The sequence below is a fragment of the Drosophila sulfurigaster genome, chromosome 3, assembly GCF_023558435.1.
Source record: "Drosophila sulfurigaster albostrigata strain 15112-1811.04 chromosome 3, ASM2355843v2, whole genome shotgun sequence".
Lineage (NCBI taxonomy): Eukaryota > Metazoa > Arthropoda > Insecta > Diptera > Drosophilidae > Drosophila > Drosophila sulfurigaster.
The window spans coordinates 11,526,324-11,550,915 of record NC_084883.1 but is presented as its reverse complement, the minus strand read 5'-3'; the positions used below and the strand labels follow the sequence as shown (position 1 = coordinate 11,550,915).

Genomic DNA, 24,592 nt, shown 5'->3' with positions numbered 1-24,592 from the left:
AGTTGAAGTATAAAAAACACTTTTTTTCTGTGTCTAATATTACTTGCAACACATTCCAAGAAACAAATAATATGTTGTGTGAATAGATTCATTGAAATCATTCAGTAGGTTCACTAAAAAAGTTGTTTAGTTGAACAAATTGCGTTTTCTTGATCATTAGTGATGTTAATCAATTTATTTTAATGGTGTCATTCAACAAATATGAGCAAAAATAAAAAAAACCACGTCTCGTGATCACGCCCACAAAATCAAAGCTGATTTCATATTTCAGAGAACTGAAAACCTCAAATTGGTCACACCCATCGCAAAGCAAAGATCGTGATATATACAGATATGCACATAATATATGTACAGTAGATAAATAGATGCAGACGTGATCTTATAACAAATTCAACTGAATTTCATTTTTCAAAGCAAGCGCAGCAACAAATAAAATAAAAAAAAAACGTAATAAATTGTCGCTCATTTGCTTGCTCATTTTGTTGTCGAAGCGTTGGCGGCCCCAAACGGCCAATGTACATAAGGCACAACCCAAAATGGACATGTAAGCAACTCGAAAGCGAGTCTATAAAATCTAATACGCACACAGGCTGGCCACAAGTCACGCCCACAGCTCAACCAATAAATACGGCCATAAAATATACATACATAATAAAAACTGAGCACGTCTTAAGAGAGCATCGTAAGAGCGGTGCTCAAGCTGCGCTCACAAACGTTCGCTCTCTTAAGGCTTGAAACGAGTTTCTTGAGAGATCACGACAGCGTGACTCAAGAGTCGCAGCAGTTCTTATTGCGTTTTCAGTCTGTGAGCAACTGCGTGAGTCGTACGACGATCTGCGAATTACCGAATCATCGAACGATCGATCTACAGATCGTGTGGCTCGTTATTGAAGTGCATTCAAAATCAAATATGTTCGGCAAGTGTTTAGACATTCAGAACTCGGAAGTTTGTGTAGAACTAATAACATAAATATGATGTAGTTGAGAATGTGTTTACTGATCTTCAACAAATTGGGGTAAGTAATAAATTAAAATATGTAATTGATAAAATTAAAATAAAAGTGTAAATTAACTATTTACTTATTATTGATAATAAAAGTGTCACGTAACTATTTACTTATTAATGATAAAGTGACTAGATAAACTACTATATTTAAAACGTGCAGACATTCCTTAAGCACAACTGCGAATCAATGATAAACAGCATTTATTTACATTTATTTATTGGGCTCCAAAATAGCTCAGGGTCTAAAGAAACAGTAGCCTGCCATGCCGACAGCTCAATCAAAGCTTTGCAATCACACACAATCACCGCAATGGCAACAGCAACAGCAGTTGGTCCGATCCGAGTGAGGGGATGTGGGCTGTGAGGTGGCCCCGGCAAGTCGCCAAATCGGCGGCCACATTTCATAAATCAGCGAGTGTGTGTTTGTGGAGAGATCTCTGCGTTGCCGCCTGCTGCGAATCCTCGCTATTTATTGTATTTTAACAACATTATAAGCGAGCGTTTAAGTGGCGAGTATCGGTCTCTTGACTATCGAGCGGGACCTCGTTTGATTTGTGTTAGAATGCAAAATACCAACAGTATCAATGCGAGAGACTTGCCAGCTGTGACTGCGACTGTGACTGTGAGCAGGCACAGGCCAAAGACAATGGCAGGCAGGCACTCTGAGCAGTGGGGTAGAAACCCGGCACCGACAAAGCACCCAGCCAAGTCAGACAGTCGTTTCATAATCAGCCTGTGAGACGTGGCAACATGTTGGCCACGTTGTCGTTGTGGGCCGGGTCAAATGTCAAGCACATTATTTTTGTGTTTACGTACAATAAATATAAATGCATGATGCATTTTTGATAGATTTTCATGCCAATAAACAACCAACTGGCTAACCGCTAGAATGGTGTCTCGACCAACACTTGGTTAGACCCAAGCCAGACTAAGATTCAGACCCAGACCAGGCCACGCCAAGCCAAGCTTTGTGTGGGTACATAAATTCATAAAAGACACCAGGAAGCCAAAGCGGAGTCTGCGTATTTATCTGTTCCCGATCCCGATCCGGTTCTTCTGTTCGTCATCTTGCGCCTATGCAAATGTACGCGTTGTTGTGTCCGCTTTGCATTTTCGGCCTGATGTCGACAAAAATCGACAATCAACTCTGTCAGCCTCTCAGTCAGTCAGTCCGTCAGTCAGTCAGCTAGTCATATAGTCTGTCCTGTCAACCCAGTGCAGCGGAGGACCAACCACGTTGATGGGGCCAAAACAATGCCTTGTTGACACTGATGGAAAATCTGCGTGTCACAAATATCAAAATTCAATCGTTAGACGAGCCATCGATCGATCCTATGGGCGATGCATCTAATGATGAATCTCCTGATGGCCAGCCTTAGTTCAGCTCCCTCAACAGTTTCGACATTCAAATTGAGAGTCCAGCTGCATGATGAGTTATGGATCTAAACGTAGATATGCAAATATGAGGATTCAATTGTTGATCTCAGGAATGATGAAAGTTTCGTTGTGAAAAAGACAATTCCAGTTTAGAGAGAGAGAGAGATTCACTTGAAACTGCATTTCGATAATAACATAATCTGGTTACCAACTAAAACTTAAAAATAAATTGAACAACTGCGAGTATAATTAGCAGCAATCAGAGTAAACAAAGTTTTATAAAGTTTATTAACTTACTATGACTTTAAAAGGAATAGTTAATAATAATGTGTTCGCTGTTAAGAAAAGACGGTGATCACAAAGCGAAGCAAAGCAAAGCAAAGCAAAATGAAATGGAATAAATTAAGACGCTGAAATGATTGATTGATTATTTACAAATTGCCTTAAAAGGCGAAACTCGGGCGGGCTAGAATATGATTTTCTTATTTAAAGAAATCAGCGAATTTCGAGATTTGGGTGTTTTACTATTCTGTGTTTTACTCCAAATTGGCAAACACCTTCAGCTAATTGAATACCAATTTATGGCACATGAACAATAAGAAAATAACGAAAATATATGTATATAAAAGTAAACGAAGAAAAGTAGCAAAAATTACATATGAAATGAAAAAAACGAGCGAAAAAAGAAGCCAAGCAGAAATTACTTAACAAGCTCGACGACGACAACGACGACGACGACGACATCGTCGACGTCTTCGATGATTTACTTGTGCGTAATAATGCAACGCCCGCAACGTTGGAATGGCCAAGACCGCGACCAAGAGAAGAGGCCACAGACAGAACACAGCACAACACAACACAACAGACCAGACCAGACCAGACCAGGGAGTCCGCTGAGGCCTGAAGGATGCCTACGCAGCGAGCGAGCGAGCGAGCACAGCACACGGTAAATGCATGTGAGAAGAAGTCTAACTGGGAATGCGCCTCAATTTAAAATGCGAATTACATTATCTGATCAAATGCATTCTTTGCTGAGCTCCAGGAGGAGTCTCTTGCTACCTCTTCAGCACACTCATCGAATGTCTGTGTGTGTGAGTGTGAGTGTGTATGCGTGTGGATGCTGCACAAATAAATAAATTTAAAAATACAAACAAGTAGTGCGGACAAAAAGAGCCGAGTGGAAAATTCGTGACAGCAATTGTTGATGAGCAGCGTGTGAACAGAGCAGACCGAGCGGCCCCGAGTTCGTATCGACCAAGAACTCAAACTCAGACTCAAGATCAGCAACAGCAACAGTAACAGCAACAATAACAGCAACACCAACAAGAAAACAAAATAAATTGTTGTACAGCAGCAAAACGCGTAATATTGAGCGACTAATAGCTGAAACTTGACTTGAAAGCGAACCAAATGGCCAGCGACAGATTCAGACCTCAGTCAGATACTCAGAGACTCAGAGTCAGGGAACCCAAGAGACTGTTGCCGTACACCTCCGCAGTCTAATTAACTCCTACGAGTATACAACTTTTAATTAAGCTGCACATGCTTATGTACTACGCGTACGTATATACTTAAATACAATATAACATATATGTATATACTTGAACGAGAATCGAATGTTTATATCAACAACGAAACAATCAAGTTGGCGATTCGAGAGTGGGCAGTTTCAAAGTTCGCAAGGCACGACAAATGAAAAACATTTAGATCATTTCAATGCACATTAAAATAATAAAGTTGTTTCATGGAGTGTTTTAAAAGTCTTTAAACTATAGAAATATTTCGAATTAAAGAATTTAAATTTAGAATTAAAGAGACTTAGAGGAAAAGGATCAATGTATTTTCAAGGGAAATAAAAACAAGAGAACTAGTCGAGTGTGCTCGACTGTGAGATATCCACTTTCAATGAGGGCAAAACTGAGCGGTATTTTTCTTAAAATATACCAAATTAGTAAACTACAACAATACCGAAAGGCATATTTAGTATATCGATACACTATAACATTCAAAATATACCATAGAGTACAAATTATGTCGGATTGTCAAACAAAGCAGCTGAGACCCGACTGCAGCCGATGTTGCCATATAAAGTTATTACTTCTAAAATTTACATAGTTTATCATACTATTAATGTTTTAAGCCTTGAAATGATAAAAGCATTTCCCAGTCTTAGAGGACGAGCATCATTGTACCTTCGAGGGCATATAAAAGACATTTAGCTCATTTGAATGCACAAATATTCTTTAAAAATAATTAAGAAATATATTGTTTTAAAGGACTTTAAATGATAGAAATATTTTGTCGTATTCAAAAAACTTAGTGATAGACACTTTTCATAGTCTTAGACGAAGATGATCAATCTATTTTCGAGGGAAGAATCTCAGTCTCTTGTCTGCGTATAAAAATGCCAAAGGCATCGCTGATATTGTTGATGATGCTCTCCACTGACGGTAGCCATTTATCTAGAACAGCAGGCAACAGATAGATTGTCAGACAGACAGAGCGAAAGACTGAGAGACGGACAGCCACCCAATCGAAGCGACAGAGAAACTGAAAGAATGAGACAGTTCTTCAGAGACGATTGGCAACTCGATGAGTTGATGATGTTAATGATGATGAGGACGTTCAATGCTGCTGCTGTTGCTGTTGCTGCATGCTGAATGTGCTGTGATAGAAAGTAAAAGAACGGAGACAACGAGGCTCCTTGGTTGCATTTTAGCTGCAGCTTTAATGAGACGTGGGAAAATACTTGAATCATCTGCTCTTCGCCTGCAATGAGGCATTTTTTTTGTAGCTTCTAATTTGTAAAACTCGCACGTTGATGGCATTAAAAACATGCAGATTTTTATTGGCCAAAAGCGAGCGCAACTGCAAGTGCTAAACATTTATGTTATGACTATATTTCTTCGCCTTGTTGCAAACAAGCTGCTGACAGTCCACATGCTTCTTCTACTTCTGCTGGTCACAAATTAGCCTCGACAGCGTGTGCTTTGACAAAGGACCACCAGCCAACGATCGGCATTGTCCCCTCCCCTTGTCTTTGAGATTGTTGCTGAAATTGTCGCTGAAGCTGCAGTTGAAGGCAGCCAATTGGACGCCTAGCGTGCGCTTTCTAGGTGGCATGCCGCATCTGTTGGCCAAGTTAGCCAGCTTGGCTCGGCTAACTGGACAGCTGAGCTTCTTAAATGTTTTGCCGCCAAAGACAACTGGCAACAACTACAAGCTACTACAATGCAGTCACAAAAACAGACAAAAAGAAAGAAACACAGCAACAACACAACACAACACAACAACACATGGACCGCCGCCGCCATCGTGAGCGTCATTTGAATGGTGTGATAATTTTTGCGCCTTCTGTTGCATGTGGCAGTTGCTGTGGCAGTGAATTAATTGCGTGCCACATTATAAATATACACTGGGCAGCCAGAAGTCAGTAGCCAGCAGCCAGTAGCCAGTAGCTTATTAAGGGTTCAATGCTGTCTCTAAACACGGGTTGCATGCTGCATTTCAAAAGAAATTCTCACACGCCGCCCGTTAAAAAAATAAAATAAAATTGGTCAAATAACGCGCTGCTACATAAATTCCAAAAAGTTTCGTGGCATGTTGCAAAGTTGTTCGTTGTTTGAGGTTGCTGTTGCTGTTGCTGCTGCTGCCTGTGTTGTTTGCTACGTGTGGGCATGTCAAGGCGTCGCGAAAGTGGCAAGTCGCCGATGTCGACGCTGACGCCGAAGTTGAAGCCGACGCTAACGCTTAGGCTGGACCAGACTTTGCCCCTGCGCTGTGTTGAAAATATTGCGCATACGCCGTGTGCTACGACAGCTGCAGTTGTTCGTAGTCAATCAGCAGCAAATGGCTACGGAAAAAATGCGACAAATGAAGCGCCGAAAATGTTGATAGCGCTTCCATTGTATTTATATGGTAAACCATTTGTATTTGGAATGAGTTGAAATTGGCCGAAATGCACTTCATACTAACATTCATCTTAGCTGACTTGCAATACTGAGTATTACAGTTAATTCGATTGTCTTTTATCTACTCCATATAAAATACTATAATTTTATTGTCAAATAAAAAGTTTTGTCATTTGTATTTGAAAATAGTTGAAATTGTTGTCAATAAAATACAGATCGAAGTAAAATTTCTTTTAGCTCTTGTGCAGTTTGTTAATTTGGAATATAATTTGATTATCTTTTATTGACATCATTCTAATCCAACATACTGTATTCTATATTTAAATCTATAATTTCATTCGCAATAACAATTTAGAATTCTTTTTGTTAATGAAATTCATTTAGTACTAATATTCAACTTAGCTTTTTCAAACTATATTTTTTCACATTGAGATTTGAGATAATTCAATGGTCTTTTAATGACTTTATTCTAGTCCAAAACTGTACTGTACAAAACAATATATTTTCATTGCCAAATAAAAAGTTTGTTATTTGTTTTTTTAATTAGCTGAAAATGACAATGAATGAATCTTAGCTCTCTTGCATTTTAATTCATGTCTTTTATCGACTTCATTCTAATATAATATACTACATATAATATAATCTAATTCACAAATAAAAGATTCGCCATTTATTTTGTTATGGACTTGAAATTGTCAATGAAATGCATTTCGTAGCAATCTTCGTCTTAGATTTCCCTAACTATATTTCTTCCTTTAAAAATTTGCTGCAATATTAAGTGTTAAAGATAAGCCAATTGTCTTTTATCGTCTTCATTCTAATCCAACTTTCTACTATAGAAAATACTATCAATTCATTCGACAATAAAAAGTTTACCATTTGTTTTTGGAATGAATTGAAGTCGTAAATGAAATGCAGGTAATAAAATTAGTCTACACTTTTTCAAGCTATTTTTCTTCACATAACAATTTGCTGCAATATTGAGTATTGAAGATAATCCAATTGTCTTTTATCGACCACATTCAACACACTATCTTAACAATTGTGAGCTTAAATATAACAAAATACTATAATTTCACTCACAAATAAAAAGTTTGCTGATGCCATTTGGCGATTTAACCCAAGCGTCTGCGGGTGATATTCCCATTTGCATGTATCTGTATCTGCGTCTGAATTTGTTTCTGTATCTGCGACTATGACTTTGGCTATGGTTATAGCTTTGGCTCTATCTGTGCCTTCTGAAGCAAATGGCAGGCCAAATTTGCATATCAAACGCAGTCAACAACAGACGCCGCAACGTCGCCTTCGATACGACAACAACCAAAACAACAATAACAACAACCACAACCACAACAGTTAAAGCAACAAGTACAACAGCAACAACTCCAACATGTCGCTAATGCATAGACAATGTTAGTGAATTCGCGTACGCCGAACGATGCGAATTAACTAAATTACAATATGTGAAATTGTCGTTGGAGCCGCGTGTGTCTCGCTCTCGGTCTCCTCTTGCCTCCCCCACACACGTCTCTTAGCACTCCTCTCTGTTCCAATTCGTGCTATATTTGCGTGAAATTATTATGGCAATCGATTGTGCGTCTTAAAACATTATGAAATTTAAATGCGCCGACCACACAAGCTGACTAGAAAACGGGCGATAAAATTATTATTGATTGCTCATACGCAGCGTATAACGACTAAGGGAACTGAGCGGTGATAGTGCACAACTGCGAGACTCTCTATGCAAATTATAAGTTTATGCAAAAAAACTGAGGTCTTTATTTACTTAATTTCTCTATATAAATGATTTATCTGAACAGAATTTTTTAATTGTTTGACTGTTTTATTAACAGAGAAATACGTACATGATTGTTAGTGGAAGTTTTAATGGAAGTAGTGTAACACTCATAATCGAACTTCAGGTGTATACATATATACTAATATTAAATATTGAAAAAAAAAAATTACAAAAAGGCGGATTTTTCGGACATCTGGCAAAACCTCTTTGAGCTTAAGTTGACTGGCTAGGGACACGATTGCCATCATAATTTCTGACTGATTTAAAAATTAAAAAAATTAACAATTATCCTCTTAAGAAGAATCTTTCGATATATCCCCAAAAAAGGAATATACTTGGTAGAATATGTTGTAAGGATGTATTATGATAAAGTATTGGAAGTAGGAATGTGGCTAGGATTGAAATTATTAGGTGACTCTAAAGATCTATACGAAATTCTTCGCCCATTTGCTATGATATACTTCAATCATGTTACAGGGTATTCCAACACACACACACACATATTGCCAACAGGGACAACGACAACAGCTTCAATGAGCTTTCTTCAAGCAACGCTGACGATGTCGACGACGGCGATGACGCGATCGCCAGTCGCGATAGCCGCAATTATTTTCGTCATAAGTCAGCCAATGTGGCGACCACATTGCACTCGGCTCGCTATATACTCGACTCGCTCGCTCGCTCTCTTTCTTTTGCTCTCTCTCTCTCTCTCTCTCTGTGGGTAAGCTCAGTGTTGTATCTGTTGCTGTTGTGACTCGGCTTGGTTGCTGCTGCTGTCGCCGCCGACGCTGCTGCTGTTGTTGTAGTGTTGGTTTTGTTATTCAGTTTTTCGCTGTTTTTATTATTTATTTTTTTACGGTGCGCACAAGCTTCCAAATAAGGGACGGCACATGTGAACTGAGGAAGCTATAACTAGCGTTGAGAGCTACGCAAATCTGTGGGCTTTGCCCTTTCGCATAGATTTCAATGTAAATAAACGCATGATGACAAACTGCAGCTTCACGCGTTGATCCAAGCGTCAGAAAATGGGGTCAGTTGTGCCAGGTGGCGACAATTGAATCAGGAGTCGAACTCGGTTTGACTTCGCCTCAACATCGAGAAGACTTTGGGTCGACTCGACCGCGAGTAGCGTCGCGTCGCGTCGTGCAACATATGGCAGCGATGACAACGCATGTTAACAGCTTTTTAAAGGCAATTGCACAACAAGAACAGCAGCAGCAACAACAACAACAGCAGCGACATCGACAACCACCTCAACAGCAACAGCAACAGCACACGCTTCAGTTAGCCTCGCTTGCCACAATTCCCAGGCCCATGTGGCAGATAAGCCATCGGAAGCGCCAAAGAAGAGAAACAAAAATGGTAAACGAATTGCGTTTTCGCTATTCGAATTTCTGCAATGTTTTTTTTTTTTGGCTACTTGCAACTTGAGACCAGTGACAGGAAATCTCACGCGTGCCACAAAGTACGCAACGGATAAAACTGCCACCGGACAGTTGATTATCCAAAAATGCGGTCTGGCGTGCCTTTGAATTAAGGTATCGATTTAGCCTGGCCAACAAAAGGCAAACTCTGAGCCAAAGTCCACTCTTCTGGTTCGTCACTCATTTTCATTCATTGTGGCGTGCGCTCATTGTTGGTGTGAAATTTAGCACAACAACAGCAGCAGCAACAGCAACAGCGGCAACAGTAGCTGCAACAAGCTTCAAGCGGCGAGTGGCAACTTTAACAAGTGACTGCGGTTGCAATGAATCCGCATAACATACATACGGCCAAATGGACAGACAGATAACCAAGTGTTGTTGCTGCTGCTGCTGCTGTTGTTGCTACTATGGCAAATATTTCTCGACTCGCAAGGCACGAAAAACACTTTTTAAATGCAGCGAAGCGTCAAACAGGTCGCTTTCTACCTTGCAACATCCAGCAACGATTCATCCAGCGATCCATTGGATACGCACAGGATCAAGTGTTATAAATGTTAATTCACAAATAATTGCAGTCGTTGCCTCTTCTTCTTCTTCTGAACATTATGCAAACTACGACTGGATTGCCTAATCGGCGCCAATCAAACTAAGGTTGGGTTCTCCTCGCCATCATCTTCATTATCAGCATCATCATCGTCTCAAGTCTAGACAGCTTGCTAAAGAACTTTGTCAAAATCTGTGCAGAAGCCTACATCTTTAATTGAAAATTTATGACACTTTCATGCAATGAAATTGCCCAAGAATAAGCAACGAAATTATGATCAACTGACAGCTTTAGATTAATGCAATTGAATTAACTTGACTTCTTGAAAGAGAATGCGAATCAAAGCAGAAAAGGGTTTAAACAAAATCATACAAAGCAGTGAGTAATCAAAATTATCTTTAAAATATACCGAATTATTCTACCGAAAATTTACAAAAAATATACCATAACATATTTGATACATATGTGGCTAGAAGTTTTAATAAATTTATAAGAATCGTTTTATATGCGATTGATGGATTTCATTTCTTATACAAAACAAAAAATTTACCAAAACATATTTTGTTTTTATTTGGTATTTAATTAAGGTTAGAAATATTATTGTATATTTTTGTATATTTGGTATATTTTTGACTAGAAACTTCAGCAAAAACAAAAAAAATGTATGAATGTGATTTTCGTATTTTATTTCTACTATAAAACACGTATAATAAAATACTAAAAATATACCAAAACATGTTTGGTTAAAAACTTCAGCAAAACTACAAATCTTTATGAATGAGATTTGTGTATTTTATCTGAAATACAAAACAAATAGAACAATTCCATTTAGCAGAAGTAAGAAAACATCTTTGGTAATAAATTGCCAGCTCGCAAACGTCGTCACACACTTGAACTATTCAATTCATTATATAATGAAGCGCGCGGACTTCCCACACGAATATTGACAATCCGAGATGGTGCTGCCCACAGTTGCACGTTGCCAGTTCCAAGCTCCAAGTTCCATGTCGCCAGTATTTCCAGTACCGGGTTACGACTTCAGCCCAAACATCTACATTGAAAGCATATTGTAACAGAACGAACAGAACAAGCTGAACTGCCCACAATCTAACAAATTTTAAAATGACTCAAATTGTATGTAGCAAAAGTAAACACTTTACAAATTGTTTGCTTTCTAGATAGATTTGAACAAGTAATTTATTTAACCCTCAATGTAATTGAAGTAATAAAGGGAGTGTTGGAAAAGCGAATCTTTTTCTCATTTTTAAGAGATCTGAGATGATTTTTAATCTTTTTATCCAAATTAAGAAGTTTAGTTCAATAATTCGAGACATTTGCAAATAAAGAACACCATGTGATAACACGGTGTAAATATGCATTATGCATTACAAACTGTGTAAATTGAGTAGTTGTGTAAACAAGCCAGAAAAAGTCCAATTCTAAATATAAACTTTGTCATTCATTTTTTGAAGGCCAATAATTACCAATATATACCTGCTACCCATAGGATAGTTGACTATTATAACATCGTGCTAACAGGAAATCTATGTAAGAGTCAAAAAGAAGTATATATCTTCCCATAAAGAACATATATATGAAAATATATTCTTTATCTCAAGGACAACATCTGAGACGATATATTCATCGTCTCTCTGTCCTATATTTCAGAGGCTATAGTATTTCTGAAATTTGGCTGCGATCAAATCAATTAATACTAATTTCATATAACAAAACTTGGACTGGTATATTTTATCTATGGTATATCTTTAATTTAAGAGTATATCGTTATACCCAATAATGCTTTTGATATAATTTAAAAAATATACCAAATACTACCACACATGTTTAAAATGTACCAAATACTACCGCATGCCGTTAAAATATACCGAATTCATATACCAACGAAGTAATAGGTAATATCAAAAGCTTTATTTATGGATATACTCGACTTTAGCTTTCTTACGTGCTTTATATTGGTATATCAATTATACTGAATTTTAGAAGATTCGTAAATCTCTACTTTTCTTTGAGAAGATACTAATCATCGCAAACCTATGCTTAAAAAAAAAGTGGAGCTAAGTAGCAAAATAAAAATTCATATGTTCGAATAAAATAACACATCCTTTAACTTTGCTTTAAAATAGCTCGATGCGCATATGTAAATTCGACTATTTACTTTTTGAATTCGAATTGATGTGCTTTGTAACAAGTAACGATTGTTGTGAAACTGAAACGTGATCCACATATATATGTGATTTTTTAGTAACAACAGGATAAACAAATGCAGTTGAAAGTGAACTTTATCTAAGCTTCCTCAATGTTTGTTATAATATAAGCAAACATTGAAATTTTGATGGACAGACCATCAACAAGCATTCACATCGTAAATTGGGAAGAAAACATCTTAATAAATCGTATCTATGGGATGGGGGAATGGAAGTAGCAGACACACACAAAAGTAAAATGCTAGATAAACGAATATATAATTCTCAGATATAAAATGCGCAGTGAAGCGAGCGGAAAACATTTTCTACACGTATAATAAAAGTCTACTATAGTTTCCTATGTGGCCACCACGCTTCAGTGGCAGCGTTTTGGGCGTGATACGGCAACAGCCACAGCAACAGCAATGGCAACAGCAAAGTCTGCTGCCACATGGCGCTAGTAAAAAGCAGACGGCATGCCTGGGGGTAAGGTCGTTCAGATTTCATTCCGTTGGGTTGAGTTGAGCTGAGTTCGGTAGCAAAGAATTTTGATTAACTTGGAAAATCATTGGAGTAAGTCAGCAAAGCAAAGCAACAGCAACAGCAGCAGCAACATCAACATCAAAGGGAGCGGCAATTGGGGGGCGTGTGTGTGTGTTGGCACAGTCGAAGTCGAAGTCAAAGTCGAGACACTGTTGCACATTTGCACAGTAGGAGAGTTGCACAATCGTTTCTTAGACAGTTGCATACAATGTACGCATTATTTGTTTGCATTGCCAACAATAATTGCTTAACTAAATGCGCGAGGACGTTCTGAAAGGCACAAGCGCCTCGTTAGGAGCTCCACGAAGACCATCCTGGCAGACCAAGAGACCAGCAGACGGACAGTTGGTTGGGCTGCTTTGCGGGTTTTGGCCTTTAAATAATCACAATGAAAGCAAGAGGCACAAATGGCAGCAGACAAGTCAAGCAAAAACAATACACAAAACAAAACAAAACAAAACAGAACAACAAAAAACGAAAGCAACAACAAAAAGAAGCTCACAAATTGTCATTTCTTAAACTTTTTTTTTTGTTTTTTGTTTTGCAGATTGCGAAGGCGGCAGGCGACAGGCAACAGGAGGTAGTTGGCGGGCGGCAACGGCCACAAAAAGTTGCAAGTCGCAAGTCGAAGCTCAGGTACCTCCGCAGTGGCAGTTCAAGATGTTGCCGACGCGCGCACAATGTGCGGCTTTAAGAAATGCCGAATTCCAGAAGCTGCAGTACAATCAGTTGAATTAAAAAACGAGCCCACATCGGCAGAGAGAGAGAGAGATACAGCGGCGGAGTGAAAGAGATCGAGCGAGGACAACAGCGACGGCGACGATATCATCGCGCAGCTGCGACGACCTAGGAAATTAAGAGGACATTGTGGCGGCATGTGGTTAGAACTTAGCTCGCGCGGCGGCTTAAACAACGAAATCCAATGGCTGGCTAGCCACAGCCACAGCTACAGCCACAGACAAGACCGAGTCCAGTTCATGCCACGCAAGATTCTTTGCGTTGCTTCGCTGTGCTGCGCGTTGTTGGTGGCGACTCTCGATGCCTGACAGAGGTCGCCCTCGTACGTAATCGTCGGCGAGCACATTCGCAAATGCTTTTGTGCCGTCTGTTTGCCTGTCTGAGCTGCCTTGCTTTGCCTTGTGCTGCGCACGTGGCCAACTTGGTGACGCTTGGCCCCAAAAACAACTACAGCAGCAACAGCAGCAGCAGCAACTGCGGCAGCAAATCATTGAAATGTCGTTAGAGGCTCGGGCGGCACGCGGCTGCGATAGTCAGGCGAACCGCAAAATGCTTTTAATTTCTCAAACTGATATGTACTTTGGCCAACCGAAGCCGAAGTCAAACCAGAAGCAGAAGCCGGAGGGCAGCGAGTGGAGCATCGAATGGAGCTACCGGTTAAGCAATTGCAATTGAGCGAACTCGCTTCGTGATTGGCTATAAGTTCGTGGAGCACAGATTTCAGCAACAATAAATTAAAGTAGAGAAGCGTATTCATGCTCACTCTCTACCCCAATTATATTCTACATTATAAATGCGATCCTAATTTGGATCCATGCTAATTTCTTTGTATATTTTGTATATTGTCTGAAACTGTCGCAGTTCGAAAGTTCACAATTTGCAACTTTTATTTGAATAAAAAGCATGCTCAGAAGCCAACAAACTACAAACATGATTTTTTTACTCATTTTATTATTAACAAAAAGAAGTGAACGTGGGCGTTTGTGATGCGCAGGTGAGCGACCATAGAAGGTAATGCTATATAGTCAAAACACCCTCGCAGCCAAGTGATGTGATTACGAGAGTTTGCTATACATAATCGTTGTATAATACATCGAAAAAGTTTTCCAGTAACAAGAGAACGACAGCAACTAGAGCTAGAGCTAGAGGTAGAGCTCTAGAGATAGAGATAGAGACAACCCACTGCAATGTGAGCAATTAACCTTGGCTGGACTTGGAGTTGGCGGCGATGCCAGCAGAGAACGACCTACAGCAGCCAAACAAAACAACAAACAAACAGATACGACAACAACAAGAAGGTTTAAGGTTTATCAGTCAATTGAGTAACTGACAATATCGGAAAGTGATGACGTATCTGTCGAATACCCTTCGCAGAGACAACAAGTGTATGTTAGAAGTGATAATGCTGGCAAATTTAATAGGGTATCATAAAGTCAATAAGCATCGCTCACCGCACACCTACTTCTTTGTTGTGCGTGTGTGCTGTGCTGTGCTGTGTGTGACCTGAAGCGGCGTTGGTGTCACACCCACAGCATTTGCGTGGTGGCTGCCGCTTGCTTGGTTGCCGTTGCCGCTTGCTTGGTTCATTCATCGTCTCCAGTTGAATGAAACGACAGCTGGCCGCAGTCTCAGTCTGAGACGTAGACGGAGACAGAGACGGAGAAAAAAGAGTGGCTCAGTGGCACACGTCATCGGGCAGCAAAGAGATGTGATGAAGCCTACGCGACTGGCAGCTGGCATTGAAAATGCCGCGCGCGATTTGCATGCCAAGATCGCTGAGCACACAGGTAGACAGAGGAGGGAGAAGCGGAGAAGGGAAGCAAACGAACTGCTGATGCATGACTTGGCTCTTGGACGAGCCAATTGTTGCTGATCGATTTATGAACTCGCTGCTACTCGTTGCGAGTGCTCAGTGACGTCACAAGCGTCACACGCAAAACCCACATGCAGTTATCATCGACTCTATTGTGTGCCTCTCGCCACAGAGCACAACACCCTCTGGCACACTTCAAATGGGGCAAGCGGAAGCTTTTACAACGCAATGACGAAACTCTCTATGAGCAAGCAGAGGCAAATTCAGCTACGAAGATATTTATTTACAGATGCAGATGCAGATTCAGATACAAGATACAGATACAGCGGAAGAGCGGAAGATTCAAATTCATTCAGAGGACAGCCCACTCGTCGTATGCGCAATATATGTATATACTGCTCTTTTGAGAGTAGGTTAACAAGAAACTATACTTGATGTGTACAGCTCTTAACCTTGATCTTGAACGATTCCGAGAGTAGCTGGCAGGAGAACGAGGATCGGTCGCGTATGATTTATGTTTTCTGTTTATTATTATAATAATATTGCGCTAAATAAAATATATATATTTATGTGTATATATGCATTTGTATAGTTACTATATTGGAGTTTAAACATATATATATGTATATTCACTTAACTTATCATTTAATTTGTGTGTTATTTTTCTTTATATGATAGATTTAATTTAAAAAATATTTTTGCTCTTTTTAGCTAATTGCACAAAGCTTTTAAATTAATTTAACTACGGATATTAAATATTTTTATTAGCGAATTGTCTTTCTGGTTTCTTGCTGCTTTCATTCGCAATTTCTGTTTGACAGAAATGCAACCTGCACTAAATTACCATGAATTTAATTAATAAATTATTTTAACTTGCGAGAAAATTACGTATTTTGTCTTTTTGCTTGATTTTTTTTTTAAGGAAATTAAAAGCTTTGAGCTGCATTTATTTTTGTTTTTTTGTGTATCAATTTAATTAAAAAAATATACAATAAATATTAGTAAAAAGCATAAGACAGCAGCTCAAAGAGTGAGTAAATTTTGTATCAAATCGAACAAAAGAAGCCAATCAAATCGAAAGATACAAATATATAAATGTAAAATTATAAATAGCGCTAAGATAAGCTAAAACGATGATGAGTGTTCTTCACATCACAAAACAACAAATAATATAATATGCATGTATGTATGTGTTTTTGTTTTCGATAGGTATTTATATAAGTTGAGCATATAGTTTAGAACTATATGATTTGATTTAATGTTCGCATTGAGCACGCTCATCATTGCACGGGAAAAGGTCGCCAGACGTAGCCCCGCTTTTCAAATATATATTTTCTAAGTTAAGATCAGAACTAAATGTAGACTCTGCGCAGCAAATTATCATGTGGTTTCTCTCCTCTCTCTCTTTCTTTCTGTCTTTCTGTCTGTCTTTCTGTCTGTGTTGCTCTCCAGTACTTGTATTGCACTAATGATTAAGGACTAACTAAAGCAGTCTCGGCTGTGTGTTTCTGTATTTAACTCCTGTCTTAAGTGTTTTCAGAATGAGATACTCTCTAGATACGCTGTAGAATATAGAATGGCACTAGGTTTGGTAAGCTACGCTACAGTTGTGAATGCTTCGGTTCGGTTCAGTTCGGAGTCGGGTTCAGTTGGGATCGGATCGGTATTTGTTTGAGAACTGTAGCTTGGCTATGGCACAGTCGCCTTTAAGTAAGAGTTTTGACTAGTATAAACAAAATTGTTTAAGAATGAGCTGCCACGCCCACCAACAACGCTATCAACAACGCTAAACGAGCGGCGAGATCGTCTATTGGCCACGCTCCTCTCCATGCTGGCCAAGTGCTGCACACACACACACCACACACCACACACACACACACTAAGTCGTAGTACTATGTTAATCCCTATAGCTACTTTTGCCTCCCCAAGGATCTGGCTAGAGTCAACGCTGCGCATGCGTGTGCGACATGTGCGAATGTGTCGAGTGGGGCGGTGGAACGTGTGGCACGTGCGCGTGGTGGGCGTGGCCGCCGTAGGCCTGCGCATGGGAGAGGGGCGACGCCTGGCCACCGCTGTAGCCGGACTGCATGAGGCTCTGTTCGAGGCTGTAGTGCGAGGGCGGCGCCTGCGGGTGTGCGAGATGAGCGTGCCCATGATGGCCGTAAATCAATTGTCTTACTTTGGAGTCCTCGTCGGCGATGTTGTAGCTGAGCTCCGTCTCCTCGAAGCCCGTGGCGGACATGCGCTGATCGCCGCCACCGACGCTGGGCGGATCCGGCGAGTTGAGGCACGTCTGTATGAGCTGCTTACCCGCCTCCGAGGTGATCATCGGCTGCAGCTTGCGCGTGGCAAATGTGTACACATGGCCCGTCTCGCTGGCCACCAGCAACATCACCTGGGTGCCAGTCAGCGTCGACAACTCGTAGGCCTGCAAAAAGAGTAGAGAGAGAGAGAGAGAGAGAGTTGAAGTTTCGGTTAAAGATGTGTGAACTATTCGTAGACGCGATCGCTACTTCATCGAAAAGTGGAACATAAATTTGCAAATAAACTATGCGATTAACTTGCAACGATAAAAAAGGCAGGCTGAGATTTTGCCTGGCTATCAAATTGCCAGAGAGGACCGCGTGAGATAGTGAGTGTAATACGTGTTAGTCAGACTCTATTTCGTGCTACTCGTGAGTCAAGTCACGAGCGCATCTCTATCAGGAATAGCTAACAAGCTGGCTTCAGGCTACGTCGGTAGGCAAAGCTGCCTATCAACAGCTCGTAATTACTCTAAAGCGATAAAGTTGCTGCAAGAGGTGATTGGATTGGCGGGTGGGAAGAAGGAGAATGGAAGCTGGGAGCAGCCGAAGCGTTGGCTGAACAAATCGCGTAAAGGTAAACGAAAATCGCGCACAAAACGCGCACAAATCGCGCGCTTTGCACACAGCATTTATTATTAATATTAATGAAATTGTTGTACACATTGTTGTGACTGGCACTCAGATTGTGAATGAGAATGAGACTGGGAATGGGACTCGGTGCACGTTGCACGTTGTTGGCTGCTGCTTGGCTGCTGCTTGGCTGCCAATTTTATGTGTAACATGTGTAAATGCAAACAATTGACACGGCCCGGGCCACTGAGTAGGTGACGTTGTTCTCTTCCCAGGGAGCTGCTGCAACTAGACTGCAGGCGGCATCCAACAGGCAACGGGCAACAGGCAACAAGCAGCATGCAGTCAGCGATCCAACAATTCATGTCAATTTGAATTTCGAACACAAAGACAAAAGGACACGACACACTGCGAAAGAAGGGGCGGAGCAGGAGAGGAGCTGTGCTGCTGAGTCAGTGGCCAGATACGAAAACGTTGACAGGACAAGCCCCAGAGACCGTAGCGAGCGAGGCAGAGTCATTTGTTAGAAGGCGATTGTTGGCTGCTCCTCTGCTAGTGTCTTGCATGTGGCCAAAAGGCGACAAGGCAGCCAAACTGTCGGCTGCTGCAGCTGCTGCTGCTGCTGCTCTTATCTGTGCACCATCTGCCGCTGTTCGGGTATCAATACGCTTCCGTGCTGGCCACAAGATGCAGACAATTCCCAAGCCAAGCCAAGCCAAGCCAGGCCGAGACAAGCGCTTGGCCCCCAGCTTGGCCTCAGGCCTCGTGATTTCAATTTAACACCTTTTGGCGGCATTTTGCGCCTGCGGCCTGCAGCCTGTGGCCTGTGGCGGTGCCCCATTGTTGGGCCGTTTTACATGGCAAACGACAGACGGAGAATGAGAATAAGACAGACATTCAGTAAGTATGTGTGTGTGTGAGTGTGTGTGTGCCACATGCGATCTTACATTTATGCAGACAGACAAAGAGAAGAAGCGACAACCTACGCAATTGGGCCAGGCCTATTCGTACAAATGAGATCATTGCGTTGACATTAGCTTACTTTTCACTTTTGGCCTTTTTTGGCCACTCACTCGCCAAGCGTACGATCGCCCACGCCCACGCCCATCAAGCAGTGGACAGCGGCGAGCTGAATTTTAGTCGCTTTGCTAAATGCCCAAAATTGTACAGTGGAAAGCACCGATGATGTCCACAGGTTGTTTCATGCGTGTGTGTGTGTGTGTGTGTTTGAGTGCGTGCGTGGCGTCTGCCTCGATATCGATATCGACATCGGCATCTGCCACAACTTGATCAGGTTCAATAACCGCAATTTGTACCCTGTAGGACAGTGTGCACGTGCTTGTGTATGTGTATCATATGTGTGTGTGCGTAGCGCCAAGCGAATCCATTGTATGCCTGTCAACTGTCCAGGCTGCGGACATCGATGAGGGCCACATCAAAGTCACTAAAAATATATAACAAGAGTTTTGTCCCTGTCAAGAGACGCGCGCCTGTCATAAGTAGGGCCCCAAAGCGCAACAACAACAACAATTGCTGCTGCAGAAGCAGTCAGCAATCCTGCGGAGAAACTCACAACTTTGGGGTCAAACATATTTCAAGTATTTATACTTTCAAATACAATAAATACAAATGCGAGCATTGTTCTTGCTGCGATTAGCAGCTGATCAATTAATCAGTTTACGACAAAGCTTTACTTTTTTTTACGTCGCTTATCATTTCAAGTTTTTATGTAATAGTCAAGCAATCTAATATTGTTTCATTAGATCAGATGAGATTCCACCCACGTACTCAATATAAAAATTTCAGCCAAGCTAAAAAACAACACACTTCGAGGCCAACTTTAAGTTTTTCCTTTTTGTGGAAAATATTTCATAAACTTTTGTTGTAGCTCGGATCGTGGCGAGATCGTGATTTAGCGCTGAAGCTGGCGATTTTTGACTTTATTTTTTTGGTTTTTTGCGGTGATCGCAGCAACTTTGGGGCCAAAGAAGTCTTTTAAAAAAAATGTTAAGCATTTCATATGTCGCGGCCCGAACTGAGACTGAGACTGAGACTAAGACCAAGACCCGAACGGTCCATTATGTAAGCTTGCGTGTGAAAATTGGTCATTTGAAGAAGAAAATCCAAGAGTCTTACTATTTGTAAGCACTGAACTGTTCCAGGTAAAGGAGAAGAGAGAGCAGAGCAGAGCAGAGAGAGGAGGCAACTTCAAAGGCAGTGGCTGCATCTTCGCATGACAATGAGACCAAGCAGCACGCAACTGGAAAAGCAACAAGGATTGGGATTGGGATTGGTATTGGGATTGCAAATGGGATTGGTATTGGGGATACTCTTTGAATGCAATTGCGGGGCCGGCAAATTAACATTTTATGAAGCCGAAAACAAAGGGAAATTCGGAATCGAAATCGGAATCAGAATCGTGGCTACCACGCTTACACACAGCGACAGCGCCGTCGCCGCCAAAGTAAATGCAACAGTTGTCTGTCTGATGTAGGGGGCGGGGATGGGGCAGGTCGCACAGGTTGGGGCACGATAGTAACACAACGATAAAGCACTCTTCGGGAACAATGCAACCTGAGTACGAGGAGCAGGCAACGAGGTGGAGAATTTGGGGGGAATTTGGAATTCGGTAGCATTTATTAATTGCACATGCGCTCAAAACGTGCTCCACACTCGACTTCAAAAATGAGTTGACCAAAACGGAAAATTCACATTCAACAAAAAAAAAAACTGCAGAAAAAAGAACTAAATTCAGTGGGGAGGGAAAACTGACATGATTATTGTATTATGCTGGCACATTAAGAGCCAAGCAGCTATATCTAATCTACAATTTATTGTTCTATAAAGCTATGAACCAAAAATGAAACAAAATAAAAATTCAAAATGAGAAACAGAAGAGGAAGAATAACAAAAAGAGCAGCCAAATGATGTTGTAGGTGATTTTTGAGAAAACTAAAAATAATACAATATGTATAAAGAGACACAGGTACGATAATACGAGGTATCCTAGACATTCTATCTATAGTCGATATCAATCTTACATATGTAGCAACCATAACATCTATCCTTCTTCTTCTTACCTTCTTCATGATGCCCGTCTTGCGCTTCGAGAACGTTGTGTAGCGACGCAGCTTATTGTCAATGTATTCCATTTTGATTTTGACGCGTCCCTTTGTCTTTTTGCCATTTGCGGGCGGTGATTTCTTATTGGGCAGCGCATTGTAGCCATCGACGCCGTCAACGTCGACGCCAGCAACAGCGACGCTGCCTGCAGCGCAGCTCTCCAACCCCTGCAACGTCATGCCGCCACCGCTTGATCGGTGATCTTCATAGCAATCGCTGCCGCTGCGTTTCAGTCCGCGCGATTGTTGCTGCTGTTGCTGTTGTTGTTGCTGTTGTTGCTGCTGCTGTTGTTGCTGCTGCTGCTGCTGTTGTTGCTGATGTTGAGGACTGTGCGTTTGGCTGTTGCCCAGAGTTTGGCACTGTTGCTGCTGTTGTTGCTGCTGTTGCTGCTGCACCGCCGCTGCTGCTGCCGCCGGATTGGGCCGCTGCATGGCGAGACCAACGCCTCCGCCGCCGCCGCCCATGTTCTGCAGCAAGCCGCCGCTGGGTGGTCGGGCGCCAAGCGCCGCCACAGCGGGATTGCCGTAGATGTCCGCCTGATCGGCGAGACTCAAACCTATACTACTCATCGAGTAGTTTAGGTTATAGCGCGAGTCACCGCGCGCTGGATCCATTCTAAGGTAAAAGTTCTCCACCGTGGAGCCGTACAATAAATCCAAGGCACCACGCGCGTCTATTATTGCCGCTGCGGCACACTTTTTAGATTTTAGATTTTGGGTTTTAGCTTTACTTTTGCGCCCCCCAAAACACTCACAAATCGGCTGCTAGCTTTTTAATTCCAAAAATAAACACAAAAAAACACACTCACACACACACACGCTCACACAGAGAGGCGCGCACGCACGTTGTTGCTGTTTTTGCTTTGCTTTTGCCTTTGCCTCTGCCTTTGCTTTTACCGCTGGCTTTGTCGCTGAAGCTGTAGCTGTAGCGGGCCGTCAGCTGTTTGCACTGTTTGCCGCTGGCGACGCTACAGTTATTTGCACAAACGCGTCTGCTGCCCGCGCTGCAGCGTGATACGTACAACGGTAGATTGATTTGTTTAATCTTTGTATGATTAGTAACAAAATAATCCGCGAACTTTAGTTGCAGCACTTAACGCACACACACACGCGGCGCAAGCACACAAGAAAAACTGACAACTGGGGCTGCTAGCTAACAGCGCCTTTAACAGTTCCTTAACAGCCTCAGTGTTGTGCAGTGGTTGGTGTGAATTGCGCGCGTCAATTTGTCAATTTGAATTTGCAGTACTAATGGGAGTTTAGTTGCTGTTGCAATTGCAATTCATAAAATTATTCACACAATATATTCAATATTGAAAACTGATAACTGTTTGTAGTTGCTGTTGTTGTTGTTTGCGGTTTGATTTATTTGGATTTGTTGGTTTGGACGTATTTGACTTATTAGCGCTGGAGAGAGATGCTTGGCACTTGTTTTGGTCTTTTTTGCTTTATTTGCAGATTTAATGTCGTACTGCCAAATTCGAATTACGTTGTGAACTGCGCGTGAGTGTTTGCCGTTGCCGTTGCTGCTGCTGCTGCTGTTGTTGGTGTTGATGTTGTCGCTGCTGCTGTTGTTGTTGTAGATGTAGTTGTTATATTTGGTGCGTCTGGCCGCCTCGAGCTAACTTTGCGATCGATTGTTGCCTTCGTTGTGCTTCAGATGGCGTGCAAATACCTAATAACAAAGCACGCGTATGGCAAGCGACGGCGCAGCGGCGTTCAATGTTTGCTCCAAACTTGGAGCACAGTTGCCCACACAACCGGTTGCTGTCAAAGAGAGCGAGGCGCGAGAGAGCGCAAGTGAGAGAGCAGGTAGCGTGTGCTCTTTGTTGCTTAAGAGCAAAGAGAGCTTTATGTATGTACATAAAGAGCTTGCCTTTGGTTTTTTGTTGGTCTGTTGATCGAGGTTTATGGCTTAATTAATTAAGCCTCGCAGTCCATACGCTATTAGTCAACGCTCTCGCTCTCTCCCTTTCTCTCGCTAGCACTCTCTTTCGCTCGCGCAGTGTGCATGCGTAATTTACTATGCTCATTTGTGCAAACATCTGCCATTTGCGAGAATGTGATTGGCTGCGCCGACGCATAGATCGCATTGGGGCTGCCAACTCCGCCCATTTTCTCGGCTCGCATATCGCATCGCATTGCGCGTATCGTTATCGTTGTTGTTATCGACAACAACAGTCCGAGTTGCGTTTATGTATTTTATTTTGTTGATGTCAAATAGTTGCGTGATTGAGTTTTTAATTAATTGCCATTTTGTTGCAAAAAAAAAAGAAGAAGAAAAAGGAAAAACATACAAATGTCTTTCTATATGTTACGTGCTCGTTGCTTATCAGCCCCGATTAAGTTAATTTGTTATTTTGCGACGAAGAATCTCAGCTGCCCATGTTGCAGTCAGGCAGTCAGGCAGTGCTGCAATCCCCCTAGGCCAGCAAAAAGCGATACACTTAAACTATGTGAGGAATTCAGCTGGCGAGGGCCAATATGGTCAGCAAATGCTCTAGAGGATTTGCGTGGTGCTTGCTTGCGGTGGCGGTAGCGGTGGCGGTGGCTCGTTGCTCACTGCTCGCTGCTGCTGCCGGATTTCTGTGTCGTCCCCGAGTCTCGGGTATTTGTGCAATGTCCTTAAATAGGCGTTCGCAAGAAAACGCTTCCACTGTGCTGTGCTGTGTTGCGCTGTGCTGGCCACGTGCAGTGACTAACAGATACAGTCGAGCTGCCAAACAATCCATCCATCGCTACACCGGTAACTGACCAGTCAGGCACCAGTTGCCAGTTGCCAGTTATTGCTCCCAGTTGATAATCGGGACGAGAGGACACAAGACAAGACAAACAGAGAGACGAGGCGAGCAACAAGCTAACTCAAAAACATCGACGCATTCCTGGCTCGTTCCCCGCTCCAAATGGCAAGCATTGCCTTTTGCAGCCAGCATCGTCTGCTCGGACGTTGTCGCCAGCCTGTCTCTTCCGCGAATAGCAAAAGCCACAGCAGCAGCAACAGCAACTGCAAGAGCGTTAGGAATAGGAATTGTGGACACTGCTCCCTCCCGTCTGCATTTAATTACAAATGTGCTGGCTACCTGCCTGGGCTGCCTAATGATTTAAATTAATCATAATGACTGTCAAAATAGAACGCTGCTTGCCGCTGCTCCTGCTCTATAAGGCTCGACCCAGCAGCGGGTCGCAGAACCATCTTCAGTCTCCATCCAATCGCCAATCGAATCCGTTGCTGAATC

At 41.9% G+C, this 24,592-nt stretch overlaps 1 protein-coding gene and 1 long non-coding RNA gene across 2 annotated transcripts in view; one reads left to right on the top strand and one right to left on the bottom strand.

The window, feature by feature from the left end:
* The window catches only part of LOC133841419 (serum response factor homolog), a 31,958-nt gene extending 8,968 nt beyond the window's left edge, over positions 1 to 22,990 (bottom strand). The window contains exons 1-2 of the mRNA XM_062273870.1: positions 21,315 to 22,990; positions 17,538 to 17,786 (exon numbers count right to left, since the gene is read on the bottom strand). Of these exons, the coding sequence (XP_062129854.1) occupies positions 17,538 to 17,786; positions 21,315 to 21,971 (906 nt within the window). The 5' untranslated portion in view covers positions 21,972 to 22,990. The remainder of the gene's footprint in view (positions 1 to 17,537; positions 17,787 to 21,314) is intronic.
* Positions 689 to 15,202, top strand: LOC133841420 (uncharacterized). Its single transcript, XR_009894304.1, has 2 exons — positions 689 to 1,016; positions 13,355 to 15,202. It is a non-coding gene; the product is annotated as an uncharacterized LOC133841420 (long non-coding RNA).
* Positions 22,991 to 24,592: the final 1,602 nt, after the last annotated feature.